The following is a 27,309-nucleotide window of genomic DNA, read 5'->3' as shown; positions in this document are numbered from 1 at the left end:
GCAAGCAAAGCATTTACAGTACACAGATAGATAGATAGATAGATAGATAGATAGATAGATAGATAGATAAAGCTTTCATTCTCTGTTTGCTAAATACTAATGCTGTACTGTTTATAGATGCCCTCTAATTATTCATTGCTATCAAAGGAAACGGCGCTATGAAGAAGCAATTGTTCCCTCTAATCTACCCGCTCTGATGTACCCTTCATCTACAGGGTGCATGAGTCACGAGCCAGGTTGTATGAATAATAGTGACACAACATCATCATATAAATATGCAAATCCAATGAATGCTTAAGCACAAATAGCCTCTTAGTGTTACAAGTCCGTATTACTTTGTACCCTTGTACCAGAATTGTTCACAAGGAGATTAAAGTGCATACATGAGTAGCAAAAGTTTCCATTATCCATTTTACCCGACACATTAACACCGCTGAAGTGTTTTCAGCCTCTGTCCTATTAGAATTCAGAAGGGCCGAGACTCATAAGGCTTAATTGACTAAGACACCGGCAGGGGGATTTGATTGCACCTTTGCACAAGGATGAAGGTGCTATAATCAATGAGGAATGAAAGCATGTGGCATCTCTCTCTTGCTGTTGTTGAGATGGAGGCGAAGGATTGAACAATTACTCATTTGAAGCTGCTTAGAGACTATTTTGTGCAATTGACAGATTGATTCAAGCATAAAACAACTCGGTTTATGAAGTGGATGTTTGTTTCGTCTAAATCACTGTTAACTCTGAGTCACTGGACCCATATGCATTAGTTATATTTGTTTTGCATAGAAAAATAATATTAGCATTTTCATAATATTTACTGAGGAAAAATTCGCTGTTGTGCGACCCTTTTCATTAATGACATGTTATATAAATCACATTTAACTCAAACCTAGATATGCTTTTTAAACATGAAGAGATGAGAAAGAGATTTACTTGTTTGGATTTGTGTTTTGGTATGCTGATCTGACGCCATATTTTTTGACTAACCGCTGTGAATCTGTGTGGGCTGACTAGATTGTCAAAGGTTAATTTAACCACGGTCAATTCAGTTTTACTTATTCTTTGAGGGTAAGCAGCCTTTTTTTCTGTATCATATTGTTCACCTCTGCTTATACGGTTGCTATTCAGACTCTCACTCTCACCTGACCTTGACAAAGGATTTTTTTTTTCACATTTAACGGGTGATTTTCTACAGATGTAAATGCAAAAACATGTACGTGCCCATGCATACACACCACGGTTAAAATGAATGGCTTAATAGTGGTTGCCATGATCACAGATTTAAAAACACATTTACAGGAATGGCTGTAATACTTAAACCTGTCTCAATATTGCTGAGTGATAAAGTTCCACAAAAATGCATTTAAGCAACTAAATATAAGAGAAATGCACAGATCTAAAAGCTTTAGCTGATTGTGAAAAGAAGTCTTTAAAATGATCTGAAGGATTCTCTGACTCAGTTCTGTACGAGACTTATTTGTCATGTAGAAGACCCTTTTTATCCTAAGCTCTATTGCTTGAGATGAAATGAATCACAGGCAATTCCACTGTTCAAATGTTTCAACAGAGCAATTCTGACAAATTATAGCTGCCTACATACTGTAGCGCCCTCAGTTTAAACCAGACATTACCATGACACCAACTACAGTGCTGTTGTGTGAAATCATGTAAAGATAAACAACATTAAAATGCCAGCTGCCTTCATCTGAAACCAGAATCTGTGATTCAATTTTATCTTTGCCCTGCAAAATATAATGTGATTTATTGCTGCCACTTGCACTACAAGCAATCCATTTAATTCAGTCAAAAAAATTAAGTGTACACTCTTCATCAGCCTTCTTCAATATGAGGAAATATTTGGTTTCAGATTCACAGCAGAGTCTGCACGTTTATGGCAAATGAACAAACTCCACCAATGAACGAGTCCTTTACAGCCAATATGTGTAAACAGTTTCCGACCTCTCAGAGACAAACAACAGCATATGTTTTAAAGGCCATGTGTCTCGTTTTGACCAAAAAAAAAAGTCATTAAGTCTTTGTGAAAATTCACATTTCCAAGATTCCAATGGCAGTTCGAACCTGGGGAATTTTTCTGTTTTCAAATGCCAGGGTGGTGCAGACTACACGCATAGAGTAGCAGAAATGTAAATTAGGTCTGCTGTGACATGCTAATGCGGCTCTAACTGGAATTCATGCAGAATTTGAGCAATTTTAGCATGGCCTCATTTTAATGATGAATAACAACACTAAATAATGCCAGCAGATGATTAAGGACAAAAGAATGATTGCAAGATAATGTACGATTTAAAAAGAATTGTAAAGAGTTGTTTAAATATTATTTTAGAATAAAAAATAAAATAATATTAACAAAAGGCTACACGGTGGTGCAGTGCGCAGCAAGAAGCCCCAGCCCGGTCAGTTGACATTTCTGTGTGAAGTTTGCATGTTCTCCCTGTGTTTGCGTGGGTTTCTTCCTGGTGCTCCGGTTACCCCCACAGACCAAAGACATGCAGTATAGGTGAACTGAATAAACTAAATTGGCCATAGTGTATGAGTGTGAAGGAATGTGTATGGATGTTTCTCAATACTGGGGTCCAGAAAGAAAGGGCATCCTCTGTGTAAAACAAACTCTGGATAAGTTGACGGTTCATTCTGCTATGGAGACTTCTGATGGATAAAGGGACTAAGCCGAAGGAAAATGAATGAATGAATATTAACAGAAGCCACCGCTTTTAATTTGTTCTTTTTGATATATTACACAACTTAATTGCTTCAGAGAGTAGTGCCATACTTGCATAACAAGCCACAAATGCAGACTCCACATTATTCGTTCTCTACCAATACTTTATTTTACCACAAATAGACCTTGTTATATATAGGTGGGTGGAGAAATGATGACTAGCATTGGAGAGGAAGCCAAAGGAAGTGAGGAATGGATCTGCAGCGGACACTTTGTTGAAGATGCAGGTCGAAACTGTCCAGGAATCAATGCGGCGAGAGAGATAGAGGGAAAGATTGACATTAAAAGTGGGAAGGCGCCTAGAATAACTAATCATCAATCTATTCCCTAATTCATAATTTGATCTCTAGAGACTGGAGGCTCTTTTCATTAGTTAGCTCTGATGGTGTGGTATTATTGCACTGGGAGAATGTGCTCAGCAGATGCTGACTGTGTTGAAAAGCGTGTGGGAGCTCAAACAATCTGCGAAGCATGAAGTCAGCATTCTTGATGCATGATCCAACATTTGACGGTCCGCTGAGGCAACGGCACAATCAAATCAAAAAGCTCTGAAATAATCTGCTTTCTATCTGATTGTGTTGCTATTTTAATCACAGATTAATGAGGAGAAGGTAAAAGAGGGCGCACCAACCACCGCGGCCACATGTCGTTTTCTAATATCAAAAAGAGAGATATGACAGGATTTAGATCTGAGCACGATTGATGTGCTTGGTTAAAGAGCATCATAAACCTGCAAGACTATTTAACATCACATTAATCACACATTAAAGACACTGATGAATATTAGTCTCGGCTTCAGACAGACCACACACAGACAGTCAGATGCGCACTGCAACAGCTAATCTGACTGGCTGACTTTACACTGCTTCCTGAAGTAAGAATGCGTGATATTTTTTAATAAGTCCACCAGAAAACCAAGACATTGTCAGTGCTAGACTGATGAAATGAGAACTTATAAATGTATTTGATTAGATTTGCTGACAGTTTGCACTGGAGAAAATCCTCTTTTGGGGTTTAAAAAACTACTAAAGTTTATCATTCATTGTTTACTGGCCTTATTGTACATTCATTAAAAAAATGATTGGAGCAATTTATTTACATGATTAATACTAGCATGACTGTTTATCCATATAACATCAGCATACTGAAAACATAGATGGTTGGTCTACAGACAACAACACTGTCATAATGATCTTCATTCACACAAATAAAACAATATATTATGCATACCAGGTCAGTAGTTGGGAAAAGAAGATTTTATCTACTCATGTTCATTTATTAGTTATACCAGAAGAAATGATCTAATCACATCAATACAGTGGTTAAACAATTTGCGGTGCTCTAGGTAGATTGTGCTGATAATTATGGAAATGAGCGGCTGCATCTGTGTTCTTTAATTCACGCATAGTCACTTGTTTATCCGCAGAAATTCCATCGCCAGACAATCCACTTCCATTGTGCGCTTATGCTAATTTGCCCAGTTTAGTAAATATGTATCAATTAGTGCAGATTTCTACAAGCAGAAACATTCAGGTTTTCTGTAAACATGTTTATGATTCATTTAGACTTATTCATTATAGCCAATAATCAGTCATTTCAGTGCTAATGCTTTTAGGAGGAAACATGCTTAATAAATAAATAAAATTTAATTGAATAGACTCGTTATCTAATAGATTATTAACAGACTCATTATCTAATAGATTACTAATAGACTTATTATCTAGTAGATTATTAATGTCAACTGCGTACATATGCCATAAAATCTGTGTGCTGTGCATGCTTGTTATCTATACACTGAAAAATCCCAAAAAGTTAAGGTAACTCAAACCGTTTGAGGAAATCAGCTGCTACAAACAATTTGAGTAAAAAAAAAAAAAAAACTAATCTATATGAGTACTGTGAACTTACTCTATTTACGTTGAAGTAATGAGGCATGAACAAACTCATTACCTTCAACACTGAGTTTAAAACTCATTTAAAATGAGTAGAATTAATTTTCAGTCAATTTTGACTTAACTGCACTCATTGCATTTGATTAAGTTTTACAGTGTAGCATTCACCTCTAGAAAATTTGAGCAGTAGCCAAATATCATATATCCATATTAAACCAGGATGTTTAGGTTATGAGTTTAAAAAGCTTTAAATCATAGTTCACTAACTTGATTCCTTGAGGGCCGCAGCTCTCCACAGTTTTGTTCCAACCCTAATCAAACACAGCCAATCTAAATAATCAAAGTGTTCGAGACTACTATAGAGTATTGAGCAGGTGTGAGTTAGAGGTGATTGAAGCTAAACTACGCAGAGCTAATAAATTGAGTTTGAGTTTGAGACCACTGCTTTAAATACACATATTTATCAATATCACTTTGTCCTGCAATATATCCAGCAATAACTGTATATAAATATATGACAATCACTTTGCAAAAAAAAAAAAAGAAAAAGAAAATTGACAACACTGTTTCTCTGAGGTGTTTTTTTTTTTTTTTTTTTTTTTTAATGATTTACATTTATTACATTTAACCATTCAGGAAGATTGAAATCTAATTATTACGTTTTCATGCTGGTTCATTATTGTGTAGTAATCATTTTAGTCACAGAATGATAGAAAATTGCAAACAAAAATGACAAGACAATGACAAACAATAAAAAGCACAAATTAAATATTAAATTAGAAATACAGTGCATGTCAAACATGCCATTTATAATAATAATAATAATAATAATAATAATAATAATAATAATAATAATAATAATTCCTTATATTTATATTGCACTTTTTTTGGACACTCAAAGCGCTTTACACATTTTTTTGGGGGGGGAGGATCTCCTCATCCATTAAGTCCTGCCTATGCAAGACTAACTATACATTTCCTCTTGAATTTTGAAAGGCTGGTTAGGCAAGTAGGATGGACCATTGGGCATTTCAGGATTGCCTTTGTAACAAAGATGTCTGCTTTACCTTCATGGCACATGATCTGTCAGGCATTGCCCATTCGGCAGGGTTATCAGTGAGTGCCACGAGGCAACAGAATGAAGTTAATTGAAATCTGCCTGATAACCACATTTTATCAGCCGAGTGGTGTAAAAAGGAACATGAGGATTTTTGTACAAATTTGAAACCAGAGAGAAAAAAAATGACGCATACAGTCACTCACTACTCGCTTACAAAACTCCTCAATCTGCAATATTTATGCCATAATGAGAGTCTTCACAGATCAAGCCACTCACAGTGCCACAGACATCATTGTGTTAACTGCATGACTACTTTCCTATTGCCCAGCACCTGTCCATCCTGGCAGTTCGCTCTTATTAAACTTTCCTCTGCATGTGCTCAATAGTCCATGTCTTTACCTCACGCTCCCTCACTTTTCTCTCCTCTCACTCCTCCTACAGCTCACGGCCTATTGAACACATTAGCACCTGTCACATCCGTCCAGCCAAGGTCATCGCTCCTTCCCTTCATTCTCCATCCGGCTGTTAAACACCGAGTCCCGGCTCCCTGCTCTTCTACAATGGAGAGTCTAAGTGAGCTTCAGAACCCTCTTCTGGATAAGAACAGCAAGCATATGGTGATGGCCGACTATGGCTATGGAGGGGACTTCCACAGCAACCAGTATCAGGAGAACATTATAAACTACTTTGTGACTGGTGGAGGAGGTGGTGGTGGCGGTGGAGGTGGTGGTGGTGGGGTCGCAGTAACAGGAGGAAACGGCAAGGCGAAATCTCAGCTACTGGACGCCACTTCGCTTCATCTCGCGGTGGAGGCCTTTTATAAGCCTAACTTCATCCTTTACAAGGACGACGTGAGCGGCAAGGGCAAGGATTACAAAAATGAGTGCTGCGAGACCACCTTCATGGAGAAGAAAGACAAGGAAGTTGTGGTTGAGACCCCCAGTACGGAGGACCCACAGGCTAAACTGTTGGATGAAAATGATGTGAAAATCCAGACGGTTTCTTATGAGGTGGAGGAAGAGGAATACGTTGAATATGAGGTGAGTTTGCAGTTTTTTGAAGATAGTAAAGGGTTTGTGATATGACCAAAAACTTGTTTCATGACACGAGACATTCAATTGTGGATTAATGACATTATTTGTTGATTAGAATGAATTTTATGTAAGAAATATACTGCTGCTAAATAAGTGAAGGCTAATGCTGAGACAAAAAAGTAAAAGCTATAGCAAGCAAAGCTGGAGACAAGTTAATCTATAGAAAAAAAGATTGAATTTGTTCTCTTATGATGTCCACTTGACAGCTTGGCCACTCCTCTCTAATTGCGTGTATCCACTGAGTGGTACGGTATGCTATAGGTCGGCACAGGTCACCATTATCAGGCTTGCGTTTCCAAAAGGTACCGATGGTACTCTTTTGGTGGGTGTGGTGTACAACAGAAAGTTTCAGTTGACCTCATTCTCGCTCTAGGAAATGTCTACAGTAAAGCTGTACTGGTCGTTCACTTATCATATAAGAAGCACTCACAAAACAGATGCTTTATACACAAATACATGTGTATAAATGTTCATTACTAATCTTTCTATGAACATGATTTGATTATAACTCCAGATCAATGAAGGCGAAATAGCCTACTGTAACGTCTGCAATTATTTAAAATAAATAAATAAATGCAGCATATATGAACACGTACAGCCCCTTACAGTCTCCGATATGCTACTAATTAAAAAAAAATAAAGAAGAACTACACACAACATACATTTAGTCCTTATTTGGGTTCAAAAACAACATGAAATATAGCCCACAGTCAGAGCAAACCTCTCATCTATATCTTTAATCTTCCCCAGCACATGTAACCTTTTGTTAGGAAGTAATTCCGTCATTCCTAGTTCATAGTAATCCAAAAGGTGATCATAATAGCTAAACATGGCAGTTTGTTCATCTTAGGTTGCTGAAAGAGTCATTTGCTCCTTTGTTTTTTTTCACATGTGACTCTCGCGTTTGTCTGTTTCTGAAAGGATTGCATGCCAGAAGCACTTCCGTAATCACACACACGTTATTATCATCAGGTCAAGAAGTTTGTTTTTCAAGTAGACATGCATGCTCTTTCTCTCTTAGGAAAAGTGCTTTAGACAGCCTTGTAAACAACAATGGGGCACAGGATAGACTCTGCTCTTCTTCTTTGCTTTGTGGCTGTTCATCAAGAAGATGACAAGGTTTGTTTGAATTCGGGTCGACCATGGCTCTGTATTACATGTATATATTATTATGGTGTAATGCCTAAGCTGTGTATTTAAAAATGGCCCTTCCTTTGTTTTCATTCTCCTGGATTGTGCTAGTGACACTTCTCTGTGAACTAATAGCGTTCAGCTGTACATCTAGCTCCAACTTTTGGTACTCTTTTGTTGAGCTAAGTACCCTTTCGAAAGGGTACCCAAAAAGTGGTATGGTACGGTTCGCTTTTTGGTACCTTTTTACAGTGGAAATGGCCATAAAAGCGTATCGAACTGTACCCTACAGTCAGTGGAAATGGGCCATAAGCATTCACTTTAAGTGATATTTAGTAAGCTGTGCTGGGCTGGAGTGGGTCCACTTTTCAGCACAAGAGTTTTAGGCTCAGACCAGCTCTCTTTTTCAATGACGTTGGATATTAGATAAATGAAGAAATAGTTCAGCTATTACTAGGTTGTAGTTTTTATGATGTAGGCTGGTATTTTTAAAATTAGTTTAAAGATAGGTTGACAAAAATAGCCCTTTTCAGGTCTTTGAGTCTTTGAAATAAAACATTTAAAATTAATAAAACGCATTTTACTCCCTAAAGGAATGTGTGTTGCACTAGTGTTTATCTTTTTTGTTCATACTTTGAGCTGCGAATGTCATTAATAGCATCTACAACTGCCTATAAATTACTTGCATATACAAGATGTTCTTTGTAAGCAATGCTCCAGTTACCTCAACTTTAAATATATTTTTTTACGGCATACACATGGCTTAATTTGTGCTGGAACATGCCAGATCCGGAACCCCGATTTGTTGCAGGACTGGGCATACATAGAGCTAAATTATTTATCTTGTTTATTTTATCACATAATATTTGCAAATTCTGTGACTAACAATACATTGGGCTAACAGATATATTTCTTAATGATATCTGATTGTTATATTTGACCATTCGAGTCCAATTAGTCAGAAAATGAGAATTGAATTTGAGATAGCATGCTGTCTATCTGTCTAACAATAGAGATTTTATATCATTAGCACACTCTATATCATCATACCACCCAGCCTTAGAAGACGGCGAGCAACTTGTGTTGTTTTGTACTGCTGGATTAATTCATCAGGTTCTTGACAGGTGGCCTTAAAGCATAACAGCTCAATTCTCCCTGGGAACACCAGCTTCTACTTATAGTCCAAACTACAATACAAGACCTTATTTGGAAAGGCTTTTTCACTTATCGAAAGGCTGCTTTCCAAAAGTTTCATTTTATATTTGGAGGTTGAAATTGCAGTAAAAAGAAAAAAAAAACTGACTTTATGTTTTGGCAATGTCTACTGGATCATGTGAGACAACTTCCACTTCAATTTCTCGGCAGATAGGCAGTGTCTAATGAGAGGGGTTGGGCAGTGTTCAGTGCCGCTGATGGGATGTAATGGTGCAGGATGGGGGGTCCATCACCCCTGAAGCTCAGGCAGGAGGAATATGTATTCAGGTCATGTCCAGGACTCTGGGCCGTTCAGAGACTCGCATTGGATGTAGCTCCATGCTGAGCAGGACCAGTGCTCGCTGCGGTTGTCTGATGATATTAAACACATTCTCTGCATGTGTGGCCCTGGACTCCTGTGACCCATATGGTGAGGACTGTCTTCATGAAGTTTTCTGTTTTTATGCAGTACAAGCAAGAAAAATACACAAGTATCTATATAGCGCAAATACATTTTATGGTAACACTGTAATATGCTTATAATTTATTTTAAACTTTCTAAGTATGATTAGATTTAGGACTTGTTATGCATGGAATAAAGATTTTGTTTTGTTTTGTTTAGGGACAAACTAAATTGTTTATATATATATTTATAATGATCTCAATCATTATAAACCTTGGGCCCTCTTAAAATATTTTCTCCTGCACATGCCCCTTTGATAGTATCTGCACGGGCCTGATCTCAAGTAATGTTGTAAACTATACATAACAATGTTATATTTGATAATCATGGCTTGACGCTACCACTCGCCAACCCACCAAATGCGGGTCGATTTCAGCTGTGGCGGGTTAGACAGCCACTCCCACTAGCCACTTTGACTGGCTGAAAATCATTTTAATGCTGGCTCGTCACTAAAAAAAAGTAGTTTTAGTGTCATGCACATCACATCACACCAGTTGTGTGAAGCAACAACCATACCTGGAAATGCAAATGTTGCGATCTGTTCTCTTTTAAATATACAGGGTTTATAAAACAAGTTCAAGATTTTTTGGATGCAGCAGCGGTTGGCGCTTTCACAACCATTCTTTGAACAGATTATTATTGGGCCTAATGTTAACCATGTGTGCGCGATCATCCTTTCATTATCGCACGCTAAATGTTTTTCACCTCCTTTCTTTTGCTTATAGCTTTTTTATATCATCCTTTTATAATAACATTGATTTAATAGGAGATAAACCGTCCATTTATGTATAGTTACCTTATGATATGGGACATTTAGCCAGGACAGACTACCGTGCATAGTTTTAGATGAGATTTTTTTAAGGAATAATTTGATTCAATAATTTTGTTGAATAAAAAGTGCATGTATACAGCTATATTTTGCTTGTTCTTACACTTTTTTTTAATTGTGGCAAGGAAATAATTAGTTTGGTGTGGCCAGAGAAAAATTTGGTAAAGTCATGTGAAATGCAATGCTACACTATGAAACCACAGCTCATTTGCTCATGCTCACTGAGCAAGGTCATTTACAAAACACAAAAAAAAGTTAAATGAAAGAGGAGGCATATGGACATAACACATAATTTAAATCAAGTACTTTTAGCATACCAAAGTCAAATTTATGCATATAAAAATATATTTTCTTAACAACAGAATTGTGGCTAATGAAAATGGCAAGTGGCTAGTAACGCTGTAAAACTACTAGCCACTGTGGCTAAAAGTTGATGTCAAGCCCTGTTGATAATGCATTTCCTTGCTAAAATATTTTGTATACAGTGACTATCATACAATTTTTATTTTACTTGCACTTAAACAATTACCAGACATCCATAGTTTAAGTACAATCTAATATTTGCATAGGTTAATTCAATTCAAATGTACTTCTCTAGTTAATGTTTCCAGTAAACTAATGAGCTGTAGATACTGAATGGCTCACCTTAGGAAAATGTAATGCTACGAGACATTGTTTGAAAAAATTATGTCTTTCCATGACTGAAACACTAAACTGATGTATTCAATCATTTTTTTTAAATATACAGTTAGAGCACAACATAAATACTGTATGTTTACTAAAATTGACATCATTTGAAAGATCAAAAATAGCAACACAAAGCTTCATATTAGATGGGAGTTGCACTATATTCATTCATTATCAATATTTATTTATTTATTTATTTATTCAATTAAAAGCATAATACTTTAAATTGAAGATTTGCTAAAACTAGAAGTCTAAAACTAAATTAAATATACTAATCTAGGGTATGAAGTGGTTAAAACAACACTGCATTCAAGTACACAAGTGCACTGAACAGTAAGACCTGTACTTAAAACACCCTTACATGAAGCTTTAATATTTTTTTATTCAATTAGACAATATAACTTCAATTTCTTTTTCATGCAACAATGCAGATATGACCTGGTGCAAACAATAGTTTATTGCAACATATTTTACATTCAGTTATGTCTAAATAAAAAAAGAAAGAAAAATATGTACCTCAATAAAATGTATTTTATAAGTGTCTGTATACAAATATAAATCTCTGGTTTCTACAAAATTGTAATTTCCCCCCAAAAAATATTAGCACAGATGTGAATGATAGTAAACAAGTCTGCAGATTCCATCTGGCCCTGAGTTATGTCAACTGAAAGTCATTACAGTGAGTAAGTGTAAAATCCAAATGATTCATCTGAATGCTAATGATTAATCAGGTTGACAGTGTCTTTACATTTAATAGCAGGATATTCCCGGGCATCCTCCGAGACATGTTTCTACAGTTTATTAGTAGCATTCCTTTGACATTGAGCCCTTTGTTTCTCAATTGTATTCTCTAGCTTTAGCTTTAGCTTCCTCTGCTTTCCTCTGTGGCAATGATGAATTGAACTTGGGAGTTTGCCTCCAGAGACACCTGTGTTGTTCCCATTCTTGTTCTTTATTCTGAGTGTTGTGAAATATAGCTTGTGTGTTACAGAAAAGTGTGAACAGTGCCTTAGTTGTTCTCACTTTTTGAGGGGGGATTGACGGCAGATCTTTTTTGCCAATCTCATTCAGTGGAAGAGCCACCGATGGTTTGGTTTTATTGGATTTTTTGTTGTTGTTTGGAAGCCATAGAATGCTTTGAAAGCAGTATTTTATCTCTTTAAAGCCCAATTTGGTGCCTTTAAAGCTAATTTAGTTTCTTTTTGGTGAATTAAATCATCTATTAGAAGCAACACGCTATCTGCAGGACAAATTATCTAGAAAGGATTCAATAAGAAATTGCTGCATCTCCTTGAATGAGGAAGTGTCTAACTGTTTAAACTGTGAGTTTAAGAGATTGTCATCAGTGGATAATAACTTAAGAATCCTCAGCGAGTCTACTTTAAATGAAAAGATGATGATAATGATTATGTTGATGGAGGCTGTCATGCTCGTTATTTCTGTTGTTTTCGATAAGCGGAACTTAAATGGTAAAGGAGACTTTATCTAAATGGTATCTTTAGGCAATGTAAAAATGAATATGACATTTATTTCCATACATTATATCTTTGATGCTTAAAAATGGCCTGATATACTGACAGCATAGTTCTTTTTAATTAAACGAAAAAGTTAAAGGTTTGGCGAGGCAGTGGCGCAGTAGGTAGTGGTGTTGCCTCAAAGCAAGAAGGTCGCTAAGTTGCTGGTTCGAACCTCGGCTCAGTTGGCGTTTCTGTGTGATGTTTGCATCACACATTTCTCCCTGCGTTCGTATGGGTTTCCTCCGGGTGCTCCGGTTTCCTCCACAGTCCAAAGACATGCGGTACAGGTGAATTAGGTAGGCTAAATTGTGTGTGTGTGTGTGTGTGTGTGTGTGTGTGTGTGTATTTGGTTGTTGTGGCTGGAAGGGCATCTGCTGTGTAAAAATGTGCTGGATAAGTTGGCGGTTCATTCTGCTGTGCCAACCCCCAATTAATAAAGGGACTAAGCCGACAAGAAAATGAATCAATGAAAGTAAAAGGATGTTTGATGTTAGCAAACATCCTTATTTAATCCATGCAAATGAGAGCGACATTTAAATGAATGTGTAAATATGTGCTGTGTCTTTTCTCCTTGATAACAAAATAAACATCCAAAATAAACAATAAAATGATGGCGATGAGAAACAACTGTTGAAGAGAGAATGTAAATACAGCACTGTAGGTATATGTACTTTGCATTTCAGCAGTCCAGTTAAAGGACTTTGTTTTGGTCTTTTGATTCTGTTTGAAATGACATCACACACATACATTTAAACAAAACACCACAGTATGTCATTTTAATATCAACCAATTACGGATTGGACGTGAAAATAATTATCATCTTATCAGTTTGGGCAGAATTTTAATATTGGCTCATCCCTAGTTACCTTAATTGCTACTAAGCCACATGCTGTTAATAATGGAATGTTGATGAGAAACGCCACTCACTGCATAATAGAAATGCAGATACATTGAAATTAAAATTGTGTCAGATACTTGTCAATATTTATATTAAATGTAGTCAATGATTAATCACACAAAACTAAAATTTTATATTTTATTGGCTTGAAATGAATGTAAGAATCCTAATATTTTAAAGGAGCTTTATAATGGATTTTTATAATGTAGTGAATGAAAACATCTTGTTTTAAATCTGAAAGTGCAACTATTCTAAAGTTATTGACTCTCATAAAGAAAGAGTCAATTCAGAGTCATTTCATTAAGTTGTTCTTCAAATGAATCTTTGAATCCAACATGCTCTGCGTGCTTTAGACCAATCTGAACAGACTGGGTCATCAAACTAGATTAGCAGATTTGCATCACGCACAGGAGGAGTTTGGACAAATTAATCACTGAACAAATCATGTGGGAGTCACTTGGATAATTAGGCAAAAATAATTAAAATACTAAGTGTTTTTGACCTTGCACGCATATTAACCTGTTGTTGGGGACTTCCCAAACCAAAACATAAACCTTTTATAATCCATAATAAGGGCAATTTAATGTACAGAATTAAAAAGTGGATGTTAAAAATACATTTAATAGAGTTTTCAAAAATTAAATGACTGTTATGCCGGATTTAGACTAACATTTTTGTCTGTTGTGATACTGGCTCATCAATTCTTGTTTCATGGACAAGATGTTACATGTTTAGCAACATGCTAAATGTTGCTTAATAAACAATCATCACGTGCTGTCTTAAAGAGTGGCCTAAAAAATCTGGGTATACTGTATCTAGGCATAGTTGAAGTATAAGATATCAGTAGGGCCAGACGTAATCTGTGGACGTTTTTTTTTTTTTTTTTGGTATTTCAGCAGAGAATTTAGGTAAAAATCTCCGGATTTCTGTAGAATTCTTTTGGGAGTATCATAACTAAAACCTAAATATATGAAATAATAAATAATATCTTTTCAACTTTTATTTAACATTTTAAATGCAAATCCAATTAGATTCACTTTATTTGGTAAATAAAGCAAGTTTGTCATATAATATACAGTATCTACTGTAGTAAAAGACAGAAAATATTACTGTACAAACTGCATTGTACATAAATCAGATGAACATTTTCACATTAGTCAATAATATAACTGAAATTAATTAAAAAAACTGAATAAATATAGATTTAAACACACATTTACTGAAATAAATTAACATTAAATTAAATTAATGGTGCACATTAATGATACATAGAATTTAAAATTGGCGGAAATCTACGGAAAATCTGCATAATTCTGAGCGCAGATTCCGGGTAGGCCTAGATATCAGTATATGTAAATAGCCGAGCCGTGAGCCTCAGAAACACTTGTTTCCACATTCCCATGTAAATTCCACAAGCGTATGACCTATGTGGGTAAAATAAAGCTCCTCCCAATATGGTTTTTGACAAATTAAGTTAAGTATTATTATATTTCTGTGGTCAGTGTACATCATGCTTTATGTGTGTGTCTTTGAGAGCTGCAGGTTAATATTCACAACCAATCCAAATAAGGTCAATTATGGACCTTCTAGGGGTAATCTATAAGCATATAAAACCATTTGTGGAGATATTTTAACTTACCTATGTAAATATACCTACTGTGTAAATATCAGAAAAGAATTTTTACTTATTGAACCAGTGCAGTATATGGCACCTTTAACAATGTGTGTGAAATCATCGAGAAAGCATAACTATTTTATTCTGGAAATAAAAGCTTAAACACACAATGACCATCAAAGTGGCTTGTTTTGTACTAGCTGTCCTTTCATCAAAAAATGTCTTGCAGCACCATTACTATCATCTCTTTCTCATTTCGCCTTGTTTAAAAGCTTTCTTTGCTCATACTGGACAACATTACAGAGATAACAGAATCCTGTTATTGAACAATAATAAACATTAGTGTTTCTGTGAGATCACCGTGAAGCATTCCAGATGTGTCATCTGCTGTCATCTACTATTACTAATACTCACTAAATCAGAAAAAACAATTTATTATTGCATTTTAATGGCCATTGTCATCTATTTATCACCAGGACAAGCTACACTAAACAGATTAAGTAAATATTGTAATAACTTAAGCAAAAGTCATCAGCAAAAGTAATCTAAATGTACAAACAGGGACAATGTGCAGGAATAATTAAATGTCACTTATCAATCATCAGACATCAGACCATAACTGATGGTACCAATAAATTGTGCATCCCTAGTAAGGGAATATCTTATATTATTTGTACCATTCTGTGTGCTAGCAACATGTCTGCGTATCTGTGGATTAATTTTCATCTAGTGTTTTTTTTTTTTTTTCACTATGATCAACTGGATATGCCCTAAGCTGGTTTGCTAATGATCTAACAGCTGGAGTGATCTTGATGATTGGCAATCCGTAGTGTTGAACTTTACAGTCGATAATATCATTAGTTTTCTTTCGCCACCCATTTGATAACATCTGCCATCGCGCACCATCTGTGTTACTGTGCCATCAAACGAATAATTGTCTTTCAGCTGTTAACCCAATCATCATATTTGGCCATTCAGAAATAGTACACGGTTGCAATTATTCAAATTTGGCTAAAAAGGTAGGAAAGAGTTGATAAAACCTCCAATAAACAGTTTATTGCACTCTTGTTTTAAAAAAAAAAATATTACAAATATTACTCTTATGAGAGCTGTTTACCACTAAGTGCCATTGGGGCAGATTTGTGTCACAGTTGTGGAGATGTTTAAATGTAATTCACTAGGCATAGAAAACTTTCACTTCCATAGCTGGCTGTGGAAAAACTAGAAAAGCCAGCACTGGGTTTTCTGTGTGCAGTTGTATACTGTCAAGCTGTCTTAATTCCTCTCTTTCTGGCAAGCAAACAAACTCTTGCAGCTGAAATGTGGCCTCACAAATATGTCCTTTATGACAGAAAGAAGACGAATAGGGTTTTCAACTACTAATCATATTCCTCTGAAGCTTTGATGCAGCTGCAGTTTCCAGTGTGCTGGATGCCAGTCTCAAGATGAATTTCAGGGACTCGTCAAATGATCAGCTGCTTATTATAATAGACATTCAATATAGGGCAGACCTTAGAGAGCAAGGTAAAATCAAAAAGTAAAAACCTTTGATAATTTTGAAGGGATCACAATGCAAATATGAGTTAGTGATTTCCAGACTTTCAGCCAAGTTACAGTAGAAGATATGCATGTCAATTAACCCTCATAACACATTTAGGTAAATTTTGATGACTAAAAATGTAGAATGTATAAAAATGTATTTTAAAAAAGTAAATAAACAAGGAAATAAAAGTTGGAAAATGCTTTGAGAAAAAAGGGCCATGTTTTGCGTTTGGATTATTTTGGACCCAGGCATGTAAAAAAATAAAATGACATTAGTGCCAGGAAGCTTTTGTAAAATATGTTTAACCTTTTCTTCATTTCGCAAACATTATTGAAGCGAAAAATTTGGTTTAAACTATTGGAGCATGAAAAGATTCTCACTTTTTGTATAGAAAATTCAAAGCTTATTTAAGTAATCTGAACTTAATTTTAAACTTTTTAACTAACATTTAAGTCTTTTAGTTATGAACGTCTCACAAAATAGTCTATTGTTGAGTCCAGGCACATATGTATATCTATTAGAGCTGTACGATTCTGGCTAAAACAAGAATCGTGATTTTTTTGCTCAAAATAAAGATTACGATTTTCTCACGATTCTGCAGATGTAAAATAAAGGTTAATATGAATCGTCTATTATTATTGTTATTATTGCATTATTGTGACTTTGAATGGTGGACTTAGACTTTAAATTTGTCCTGGTCATTAATGCACAGTAAAGTGATGACATCAGAATACAACTATTCATAATTCGGTTGTTGGATAATTATGTTTGAGACATGTGCTTGTAATCTGTCATTGACAACATTATTAGACCGTTTATTCAAGGGTAAAATTAGACATTTGTCATTATCACATACCCTCTTACATTGTACTTAATATTATGTAGACTAGAGTTGGTATACCGACACAGTTGCAGTCTGAAGTGATTTAGATTTTTTTTTATATTTCCCAAATTGTGTTTAAAAGAGTAAGGAATTTTTTACAGTATGTCTGATAATATTTTTTTCTTCTGGAGAATGTCTAATTTGTATATACTTTTATACATATACAACATTTCAGCCTGGTTCTCAAAAATGTTTGGCTGATAGCCATGCAATATTCCCATAAAAACAGCACCCATGCAGTCTATTTAGTCTTGTGTATTACTTCGCCCACATAAGAGTGACAGCAGATCAATAAAACCCACTACAGTTTTTTACTTTTTTTAGGCAAGAATATAGTTGTTTATTTTGCTTCTATGCAGTTAATTTAAAAATTCAGCATAAATTTTAAAACATAGCTGATCAAATCATTATAAAACAGATAAGTGACATTCTAAGTCTATCTCTCTCATTTGTAATTTCTAGTGCTGTATTTATACCATAGTAATCTGGTAGTGTTTGGTTTGGCTTTTTCGGGGTTAATTATTGTTATATCCCAATTGCTACAGAGAATTACTGGGAAATCTCTGTAGACTGATAGCATTTCATGCCTTTCAGCCTTATAATCTTAAAATGTCAGCAAAATGAACTGTTTTGTCAGCACAGACAGGTGATTCAGACATTACACAAGAGAATCATTCGAATACTAGCTCTAAAGTTATATTAGTCAATGAGCAACAGTTTCTTCTATTCTGACGTCAACTGCAGATGTGAATGATTGACGAAAGAAATAGTTACTCATAAAAAAGGTTTGAGACACTCTGTTGTTGATTTTCTTTTCTTATATTCAACTGTTGTATAAACACAATATCATACTCGTGGTGGTGCAATATGACTGTATATCCTCACTGGGCCGGGGCACTAAGGCACTCAGCCTGTGGCCTTAAGTCATATATATATATTAAGGGGTGTCAAAATTAATCGTTTCTTCGATGCACCGCGATGCAGACGCGGACAATTCGGTATCGGTTAAGTACTAATCATAACCGGTTATTACTGACGTCATTTACCTCATATGCGCTCTGTCGCGAGGGAGACGATCGCGAGTATTTACAACGCTCTAACTACTTAATACTCATGAACTGTGCACAATTTCACTGTGTGTGTTTGAGAATGAAAGTAGCCTACTCCATTTCTCTATCTCTCTCTCGCTCTGTCTCTGTCTTTCTCTCTTTCTCACACACACACACACAGAGGCCCATTTGACCTCCTGGCGTGGCTTTTCTTCTCCTCTCGGCTGTTTTACAGCGTTACTTTTGGATACAGAAACGAGCGCGTGACTGCAGAGTTTTCTCCACCGTGTCTATCATAGATCAGCTGTGAGATCGCAGCTGCCGCCTGCCGCTTATCATTCATATGAAGAGTGCAGCGCGAAAGAGCAACCGTCTTTGTTGAGGGTGTAACCAATCAAAGGGGTGTAAGAGAACTAGACAAGGATCAGAAATTGAGCTGGATATTTATATTTTATTTGTTTATATTATTTGCTAAATGCTCGTTTTTTTAAAGTTACAGTTTATATATCTGACTGTTTGTATTAAATGACACAATTGTATTACAAATAATAGCCTATATAAATATAAATATATTCATACATTTTAATACAAGAGCTGCTGCTGTGAAGAAAATATAAAAGCATCGTCAATGCACCGTGATGCACCGAAATATGGAATTGAACCGAATCGATGGCATGATAATCGTAACCGAACCGAACCGTGAGACTGGTGTAGGTTCACAGCTCTAATATATATATATATATATATATATATATATATATATATATATATATATATATATATATATATATATATATATATATATTTCCCAAGTGTTGCGTAACAGATATTTTGTCACATTTTTCTACATAATATTTTGAATAACTAATTTGTTTTATCTTTGCCATGATGACAATATTTTTTCTGTATTTTGCAAAACACTAGCATTCAGCTTAAAGTGCTATCTAAAAATTAACTAGATTATTATGTTAACTAGGCAAGTTAGAATTATTAAGCAAGTCGTTAGATAACAGTGTTTTGTTGTTGATAATCAAAAGCCCATTGATAGCCTCTTAAGGGGGCTAATAATATTGACCTTAAAAACTGCTTTTATTGCAGGCAAACTAAAAACTTATTCCAGACTGATTCTGTGAAAATGTCCTTGCTCTGTTAAACATCACTTGGGGAAATGTTTTGAAAAAGAATACAAATTTCAGAGGAAGGCTAATAATTTTGACTTCAACTGTATATCCAACACAGTAATCTGAAAAGTAAGCTTATTACTTAAGCAGGACTTCAGTGAAGAAAAAAAAAAAAACATTTTGATTTACTGACACCCGTGTGTCCTGCTAAATTAAAAGAAAATCTGTCTGTTAAAACCTGGTTTTACTGCATGCTATGTTTCCACAGCAGCAAAGCCACCATAACACTGAATGACTAATCCCGTTTCTCTTACGCCGCTCTGTAGTCTAAATGAAAAGCTCTGGCACCAGGCAATTAATTAGTCTTTAAATTATTAAGACCCACAGAACTCTGTCAACACTAACCCATTCTTAATCTCATTACTGCTACATTGTGGGCGAGAGGGTACGCCGAGTTCCCAGGTGATCAAAGGCTATTTACACAGACTGAAGATAAATGAGCTCACTGTGTATTCCATAGAAAATTAATTTATCATAACTGCTGATGGATAGGTTAGCAAGAGTAAACATCGCAGGATGAATTACTATACTAATGCATCTCTGTTAGTAGGTTGCACATATCAATTACAAGTGTTTATCCCAGACTTCAATATCAAATCAAACCCAAACACCCATAAATTACAAGTACAGCCTTGAGCTTTTTTTATTATTATTTTTAAATAATAATTCAAGCGTTTGACATCTAACTTCAGTGGCATCCCAAAACAGGAAAGTAATGCATTTAGAAATATGGTTGAGATAAAATATGGTCGAGAATTATTCTACTTTTCACTGTTTTTATGCCCGTGTGTCATCCTGATTATTTGCTCTGTGATTGAGAATCCCTGCGTGGTCCTTGAACACGGGTCATGCCATACGCAAGTGTGGTCTTGGGGTCTATAAATCAGCCAGGCTTATTAACAGCTCAGTGAGTCAGTATTTTTTATTTGTCTGCCGTGCGCAAGGTGTTAATCAAACCTCCTGATGAATTATACGCTGGCTGCTGAAACGCTGCCAGCACCTGGTGTGACACAACTTAACTACTATCTGCCAAGAGCCAAACGCTTATAGTGTCTGAACAGTTGCATTAAAAATGTATGCGGCTGTTTTCCGCACGGCTATGACACCTGCCGGGACAATGACCTCCCGAAGACATCGCTGATGCAGTTACTTGGCCCTTTGTAGGAATATAATTGCCTCGGAGAGCTTTTCACCTGACAGCTCTTTTATTCTATGACCCACCTCATCTCCGCTTCGTCCCTTACACCTTTCCATCAGTTTACCAGTTGTTGTTTAGATCGCCTCATTCGCTTTCCATCCTCCACATCAATTTCCATTTGTACGGCTCTCCCTACAGGCTGCTGGAAGTCAGACAGATGTGAAGGGAGACTGCGACAAAGAAAGGATTCATAAATCCTGTGTTTGCGCGAGCTGAAAAGCAATTCGGAATAAAATTGCACAAGCTGTGCTTTTCTTTATGAAAAGGCAAAGATCAAGCCAGCACTAATTTCAGTTTAGTCCCGAGGGAAAATTTCTGCTTTTTGTTGCACCTTATTCAGGCCAGGGTCCATCCGCTTGGATGAGAACATCTCGAACTCAGAAAACAAAATGAAATATGCAGTTTTGTTCATGGATATCTATTTAATTTGAAATTAAGTGCTTCAAACTAACCTCAAAAACACAAGTTAGTAATTCAACAAAACACTTGTTGTATAAACCCAGTAAGTTCAGAAAACCATTTTGGGTTCCACTTTATATTAAGTGACCCAAACTGCCATTTACTTACTTCAAACTATGAACATGATGTACTTAACCCGTTTAGATCTGAATTATGTTTCAAGTTTCAGAAAAATGTAAAAGTATGTTTTCACAGTACTAGAGGCTCCTATAAATGAGACCAAATTATAATTATATCTCAACATTCTTTAACTATATATAGTTTTTGTCCATTTTGAATGGATATCAGGTCAGAACGGTTGACAAAATACAAATAAAAAACATACATAAATGCTGGTTTAATTTTAAAATTTATTTTCAAAATCACAAACATTAACACTGTAACAATTTAACTTTAATTTTGAAGTTTTTTTTGTATACGCTCTGAGAAAAAAAGGTGCATGGTGGTACAAATAATGTTCTTTGAAGAACAGTTTTGTACCTTTGTAAAAGTTGTACCTTATATGGTACAGAAAAGACTTCTTATGATGCTGTTCTGTACATTTTATGGTACAACTGAGATGAAGGCACACAATTGTTCTCATATAAAAGGTGCAAAACAGCTCCTTTATTACAATATCTATGAAAGTAAATATTACTGGAAAGGTAAAAAAAAAAATGATTTTATGAATGATTTCCATATTAAAACAAGAATCCTCATTTAAAAGCATATGTTTTAAGAAACTCATAATCATTATTACGTTCTATAAAACAATAATACAAAACAACTGGTAAAACATACAGTAAAACTATATGTATTGTAAACTAAACATTTAAGGCATTTTAATTAAATGTTTGGTAAGCATTTTTGACACTGTTAAGGTACAAAGTGTCTTGTCACTGTGGTGGTATTGGTAATGGATCAGATTTGTACCTTTGATGAGGGTACAATATTATATCTGCAGGTTTTAAAAACTAAAGGTACATTTATATATATTTAAGTTCAATCAAGATTACTTGAGATTTAATTTCAGATTTTCATAATCCTGATATAAAGTTTGTAATGTTACAAATTTTTTTAACTTTAATTAGTAAGTGCAATGACAAATTTTTCTATATAATCTATGAAATATTAACAGTTCCTACTGCGCCATCAATTCACCCAACAGTGTAATTATAAGTGTAACTACAGAAATTAATTACAGGTGTAATTACATGCAGGTATTTAATCATTCATAAGTACAATAAAAAACATAGTTTGCAGCACTCTGACATGGCTGCCACAAACAGCAATTATTTATATCTAAGCAGTTTATAAAAGTGCATACTGAAGAGTAGGGGTTAATGGTTCAAATGAATGTTAAATTTCATCACATTAATTAAGGTGTTCATTAGTTACAGTGCCCCTATCATGGGAAATTAATAGGTTTATAACTTTAAAATTATCATGAGGATGTTAGATAATGTTAATGTTAACAGAAAGGCAATTAGATTAGATTAGATTCAACTTTTTTTGTCATTACACATGTACAAATACAAAGCAACGAAATGCAGTTTAGGTCTAATCGGGAGTGCAATAGCAGCAAGGGCAGGATATAAGTACAAGTTACAAAGTGCAGCTATAGAAAAACTATGGGTAATATTTACAGATGGAAGTACTATGAACATTATATACAGATTGTATTAGCTATGAACAGAGATTTACAGTTGATGAACATATGTACAAGTACTTAACTAGACTACAAATAGATTACAATTAATTAATTAGATTTTTACAATTAAAAACTTAATTTACAAATGTTTCTATAATTAAAATAAGTATTCTGCCATTCAAGTATACTGTCATTATTGAAAATGTATTGTTAATGCAATTGAAACAATTTTTAAACAAATTTTCCAACACTCAAAAAAACATTTTTTGGTCGTTCAAACTACTTATTTAAAATGAGCAGAAACAACACAATTCTTAAGATTTCATTGGGATAACTTATTTTTTATGTTCAATTGACATAAATTTGTAAAAAGTGTTAAGTTAACTTAATCAATTTGTGTTGGGACAACATTAAATAATTGTGTGGAACCCTGCATTTTTACAGTGAATTATGGTACAATTCGCTTGTTAAGTCGTGAAGTATTGGTAAGATATGGAATACTGTTTCCTTGTCCAAGCCGCTACTCATTTGAGTTGAGAAAATATTTGTTTATGACCACTTTTTAGTCCTATCACTCATTAAAGTGAATTTTATTTAAAGTTATAGCGTACACAACATCTGGGGCCTCATGTACGAAGACTTGCATGGAAATCTTACTAAAACATTGCTGTAACAAAGCTGTAAATGTGCGTACGCAGAAAAAAATTCAGATGTATGAAACACTGCGTACGCCGAATCTCACGCATATTCTTTTGTACATCCAAATGAACGTGAAACTGAGCGCAACATGCACGAGCACAAAACCCCTCCCTGCCTCCTCCACCGTATGAATATGCTAATGACTATGCTAATGGCAAAACCCAACGAAAAAGCAACGGCAAAATCAAGCAAAAAGAGAAACTTTGAACAGAATGTGAATTGGAGGTGCTGCTTTCGGAGGTAGACCGGGGAAAAGCGGTGTTATTTGCAAGTTTGTTCTCCGGAATTAACAACAAAAGTAAAAAATAAAGTGGGAGTTTAGCTGATGCGGTTAACACAGTTGGGTCTGAACATCGCACTGAGTGCATTAAAAAAAAAGATATAGTGTGGTTTATATCTGTAAAATGTTGCAGTACTCTTAACAGTCTCAGTGGCGCATCTCTTTAGACTCATGTGATCATGTATTGACACGTTCGAGCATGAACTTGGCTCAAATACAGCGTCTGATGAACTCTTTCTTATTTTTTCCCCCGCTACATATCAGATTTTGCCAACTATTTAGCACGAGAAAGACAAGTAGGAATCATCAATAAGTTTGTGCATCCTATTTTATTTGCACATTTATTGAATGGAAATGTTTCTGATTCACGTATGCAAATTCATCTTCAGATGGTGCCTTTATAGCAATGTGTGTGCAGTAGATAGCTCAAATTACATTGGGAAAACAGGCGACCACTGCAAATTGTGCTTTAATGTTTAGCTGGTCAACTGTATGGTATGGAAACCTTATATACCTACTAGATGAACCCGTCTCATACAGCTGCCATTGCAAGGCTCAGACACTTTGTAGAGAGGAATTTAACACAACTGCCTCTAGGAGTCGCCAATGGAAATAAAACAGACACGCACAAAAAATGTGCGTACGCCAGCCCGAAAGCTGCCGTGGAGCTGCGCACATTCCCACGTTCAGTTCATTGTTAGTAAATCCAAACGTGAGCGATTCTGAGCGTGAAACCTGGCGTATGCAAAGTTTTTGTGCGTACGCAGCGTTGATACATGAGGCCCCTGGACTTGCTGCATCACAAATACCAAAATTGTAACAATTTATAAAAAATGTATCACTTTCTGGCCATCGGATATTAGGCATGGATCAATATATAGCAATCGTGATTTTCGAAAGCAAGCATTACAGCGATTTAAAAACATTTTTTATTACTATTTTATGAGTCTCGTCATACAGTTTGATAGAGTGCTTGGACTCAGGGGCCGCTTCACGTGACATCACACTAAACAAGCGGATACTTCCCTTCCCTTCACTGTTTGGGTGTGCAATTGTACAAAATCTCCAGATTCAAAAGAAATAGAAATAAGAGCAATGCTTAAACACATGATATATGAACCCAGTAACTTCCGAAAACAATTTTGGGTTCCACCTTATATTAAACCCTTCTGCCGTGTTCACCTCCCGCCCCTTACTTTAGTGTTCCTGCTCAAAATTGACCAGTCTCTTTTAACTGCTCTTAAATTGCCCAAAAAGCATTTTTTTAACTGTATTCTTTCAAACTAGTGTTTAACACAAATTTATAGAATTAGACATAAAATAGATCATTTTTTATAGCAATAGCACATCATAACCGATTGAATTGTGGACCCCAATATATGTGAAAGCTATTGATTGACTCAATTTACTTGGTTTGAATGCGATCTGATTATAATTTTTGTGATTTACTCAGCTTTTGATTCAAAAGGTTGCTTTTTTTTTAATCACCCACAGTGAAGTCTTCTTTCCTTTGAAAAATAGTAATTCAGATGGTGAACACAAATATAATATTACAAAAGAAATCCATTTCAAAATAATTATTTTCTTTCTATCCTATCAAATTTTAGTTTCTATTGTATTGCAACAAGGCATACCAATTTTGTGTCCTTTTTTTCAGATTTTTTGTCATTTACATTAAATTTCAATGCAGATCGATTAGAAAATGCTGAAATTCAGTTGGTGTTTGCCATTTTTGTGCATAATTTGCATCAGATGGTCAGTGAACAGACTTTGTGAGGTCTGTCTCTATCTGCTAAATGCCATCTGAGGCTAATTTCAGCTTGACATGAAACAATTTCACTCCTATATTGCGCTGCAATGAAACCGTGTTGGACAGACTCACTGGAAATCGGATAGATTTGATTAAGCAGCTAATTACAAATGTGTACGGATTCTATTTCCTCTCCGCCAAAGGAGGGCACTCATCCAGAGCCATCACACATGACACATACATAATAAGTTTGAAAGCGCTGACATCGATCACCTTGAAAACCAGATGAAGTTCTATTAGCCGAGCAATGGATCGAAAAAAGGGAACAGAAAAGATAAAAATGGGGAGAAGGACAGGACTCATCGTGCTCATGCTGGGGGAGGCATTTTGGTAACATAAATTACACGCTTTTCTTCCTGTGCCTCCTGCCACCCTGAAAGGATAAAACCATCCATTAATCTGTCATTACCTGTCAGAAAACTGGCAGGCAGAGACGGCATCTGCCACCCACCCTCATTCAGGAGAGGCACCTGAGAGGTAGAGGTGGGCTTATCCGGGGCCAAGCTGTGGGACTTTGGCTCTGGGGCTTAACCATTTGACACTGCTGGCAGATTACTCACATACAGCTTACATCAGTAATAGCATAATGCACACATTTCATACCTTTCAGTTCAATGCAGACCTTTCAGTTCAATGCGGAGATGATGAGATTAGGAGTTTTCAGATTATGTTTTTATTTCATTTTTCGGAGGGTTTGATGACATCTGATTTCATGCAGGATACTGATGGAAAGATGTTGGTATTTATTTTTTGTTGCAAGAGGATTCTTTTTAAGCACGTTAGCTATGGCTGCACAATGTATTGATTTAGTATCGATAGCACAACGTGCGAATCTGCAATAGTCACATCGCTGGATCTGCAATGGTTGGGGTTATTGCAAAGTTTAACCTTAATAAACCAAAAGATTTTAACTTATACTGTATGTGTTTTTATGATGCATGACTGTGAAAGATTTCAAGCACATTTAACCAAGAAGTTATACACTTTATAGACAAATGGTCAGGCTAGGTGGCAAAGAATCAAAATGGTAAACAAGACAAAAAGCAAAACATGGCAAGACAAAGAAGGAAAAATGTTTTGTAATGCTACACGGGGTAAAACAAGACTCAGCAATGTGTATGAGAAAGTGAGTGGTTTAAATAGTCCAGATAACCAATGAGCATGAGTTTCAGCTGTGTGTGTCTGTCAAAATAACTGTCAGCTGTTGCAGGAGTGATGAGTGCAAAGAGTTCTGGGAGTTGTAGTTCGGTTCAGTGGCCGAATTGTAGTTCCCCAGTGATCTACAACTGCTTAATCGCTGGTGATCACGATATCGCTATAATGCAGCCCTAATGTTAACAAAATGCAGGAGCTGAATATCTAGGTGAATGAGCTTTAAAAAAAGTGAACATTCATGTAATCATAACTTTGTCTCTTAGACTATAAATAAATACTAAATACTAGTTACTGTTAGTTTC

At 35.5% G+C, this 27,309-nt stretch overlaps 1 protein-coding gene and 1 long non-coding RNA gene across 6 annotated transcripts in view; one reads left to right on the top strand and one right to left on the bottom strand.

Moving 5' to 3' along the window:
• The window catches only part of LOC147832231 (uncharacterized), a 328,520-nt gene that overhangs the window by 219,828 nt on the left and 81,383 nt on the right, over positions 1-27,309 (bottom strand). The window lies entirely within an intron of this gene.
• The window catches only part of syndig1l (synapse differentiation inducing 1-like), a 45,862-nt gene that overhangs the window by 1,012 nt on the left and 17,541 nt on the right, over positions 1-27,309 (top strand). Inside the window, exons 2-3 of one of the 3 annotated variants that reach the window (XR_015517654.1) lie at positions 6,134-8,399; positions 8,451-9,738. Coding sequence is in view for 2 of the 3 variants with exons in the window: in XM_087296923.1 (XP_087153049.1) it covers positions 6,253-6,732 (480 nt within the window). In the remaining variant the exon portion in view is untranslated. Of the gene's footprint in view, positions 1-6,133; positions 8,400-8,450; positions 9,739-27,309 lie in introns of those variants that run through there. The other 2 variants (XM_087296923.1, NM_001044781.1) reach the window with 2 other exon arrangements.

Source organism: Danio rerio, chromosome 20, assembly GCF_052040795.2.
Source record: "Danio rerio strain M-AB ecotype USA chromosome 20, GRCz13ab, whole genome shotgun sequence".
Lineage (NCBI taxonomy): Eukaryota > Metazoa > Chordata > Actinopteri > Cypriniformes > Danionidae > Danio > Danio rerio.
Note: the sequence above shows the minus strand (reverse complement) of the source record. Positions and strands in the feature narration are given on the sequence as shown.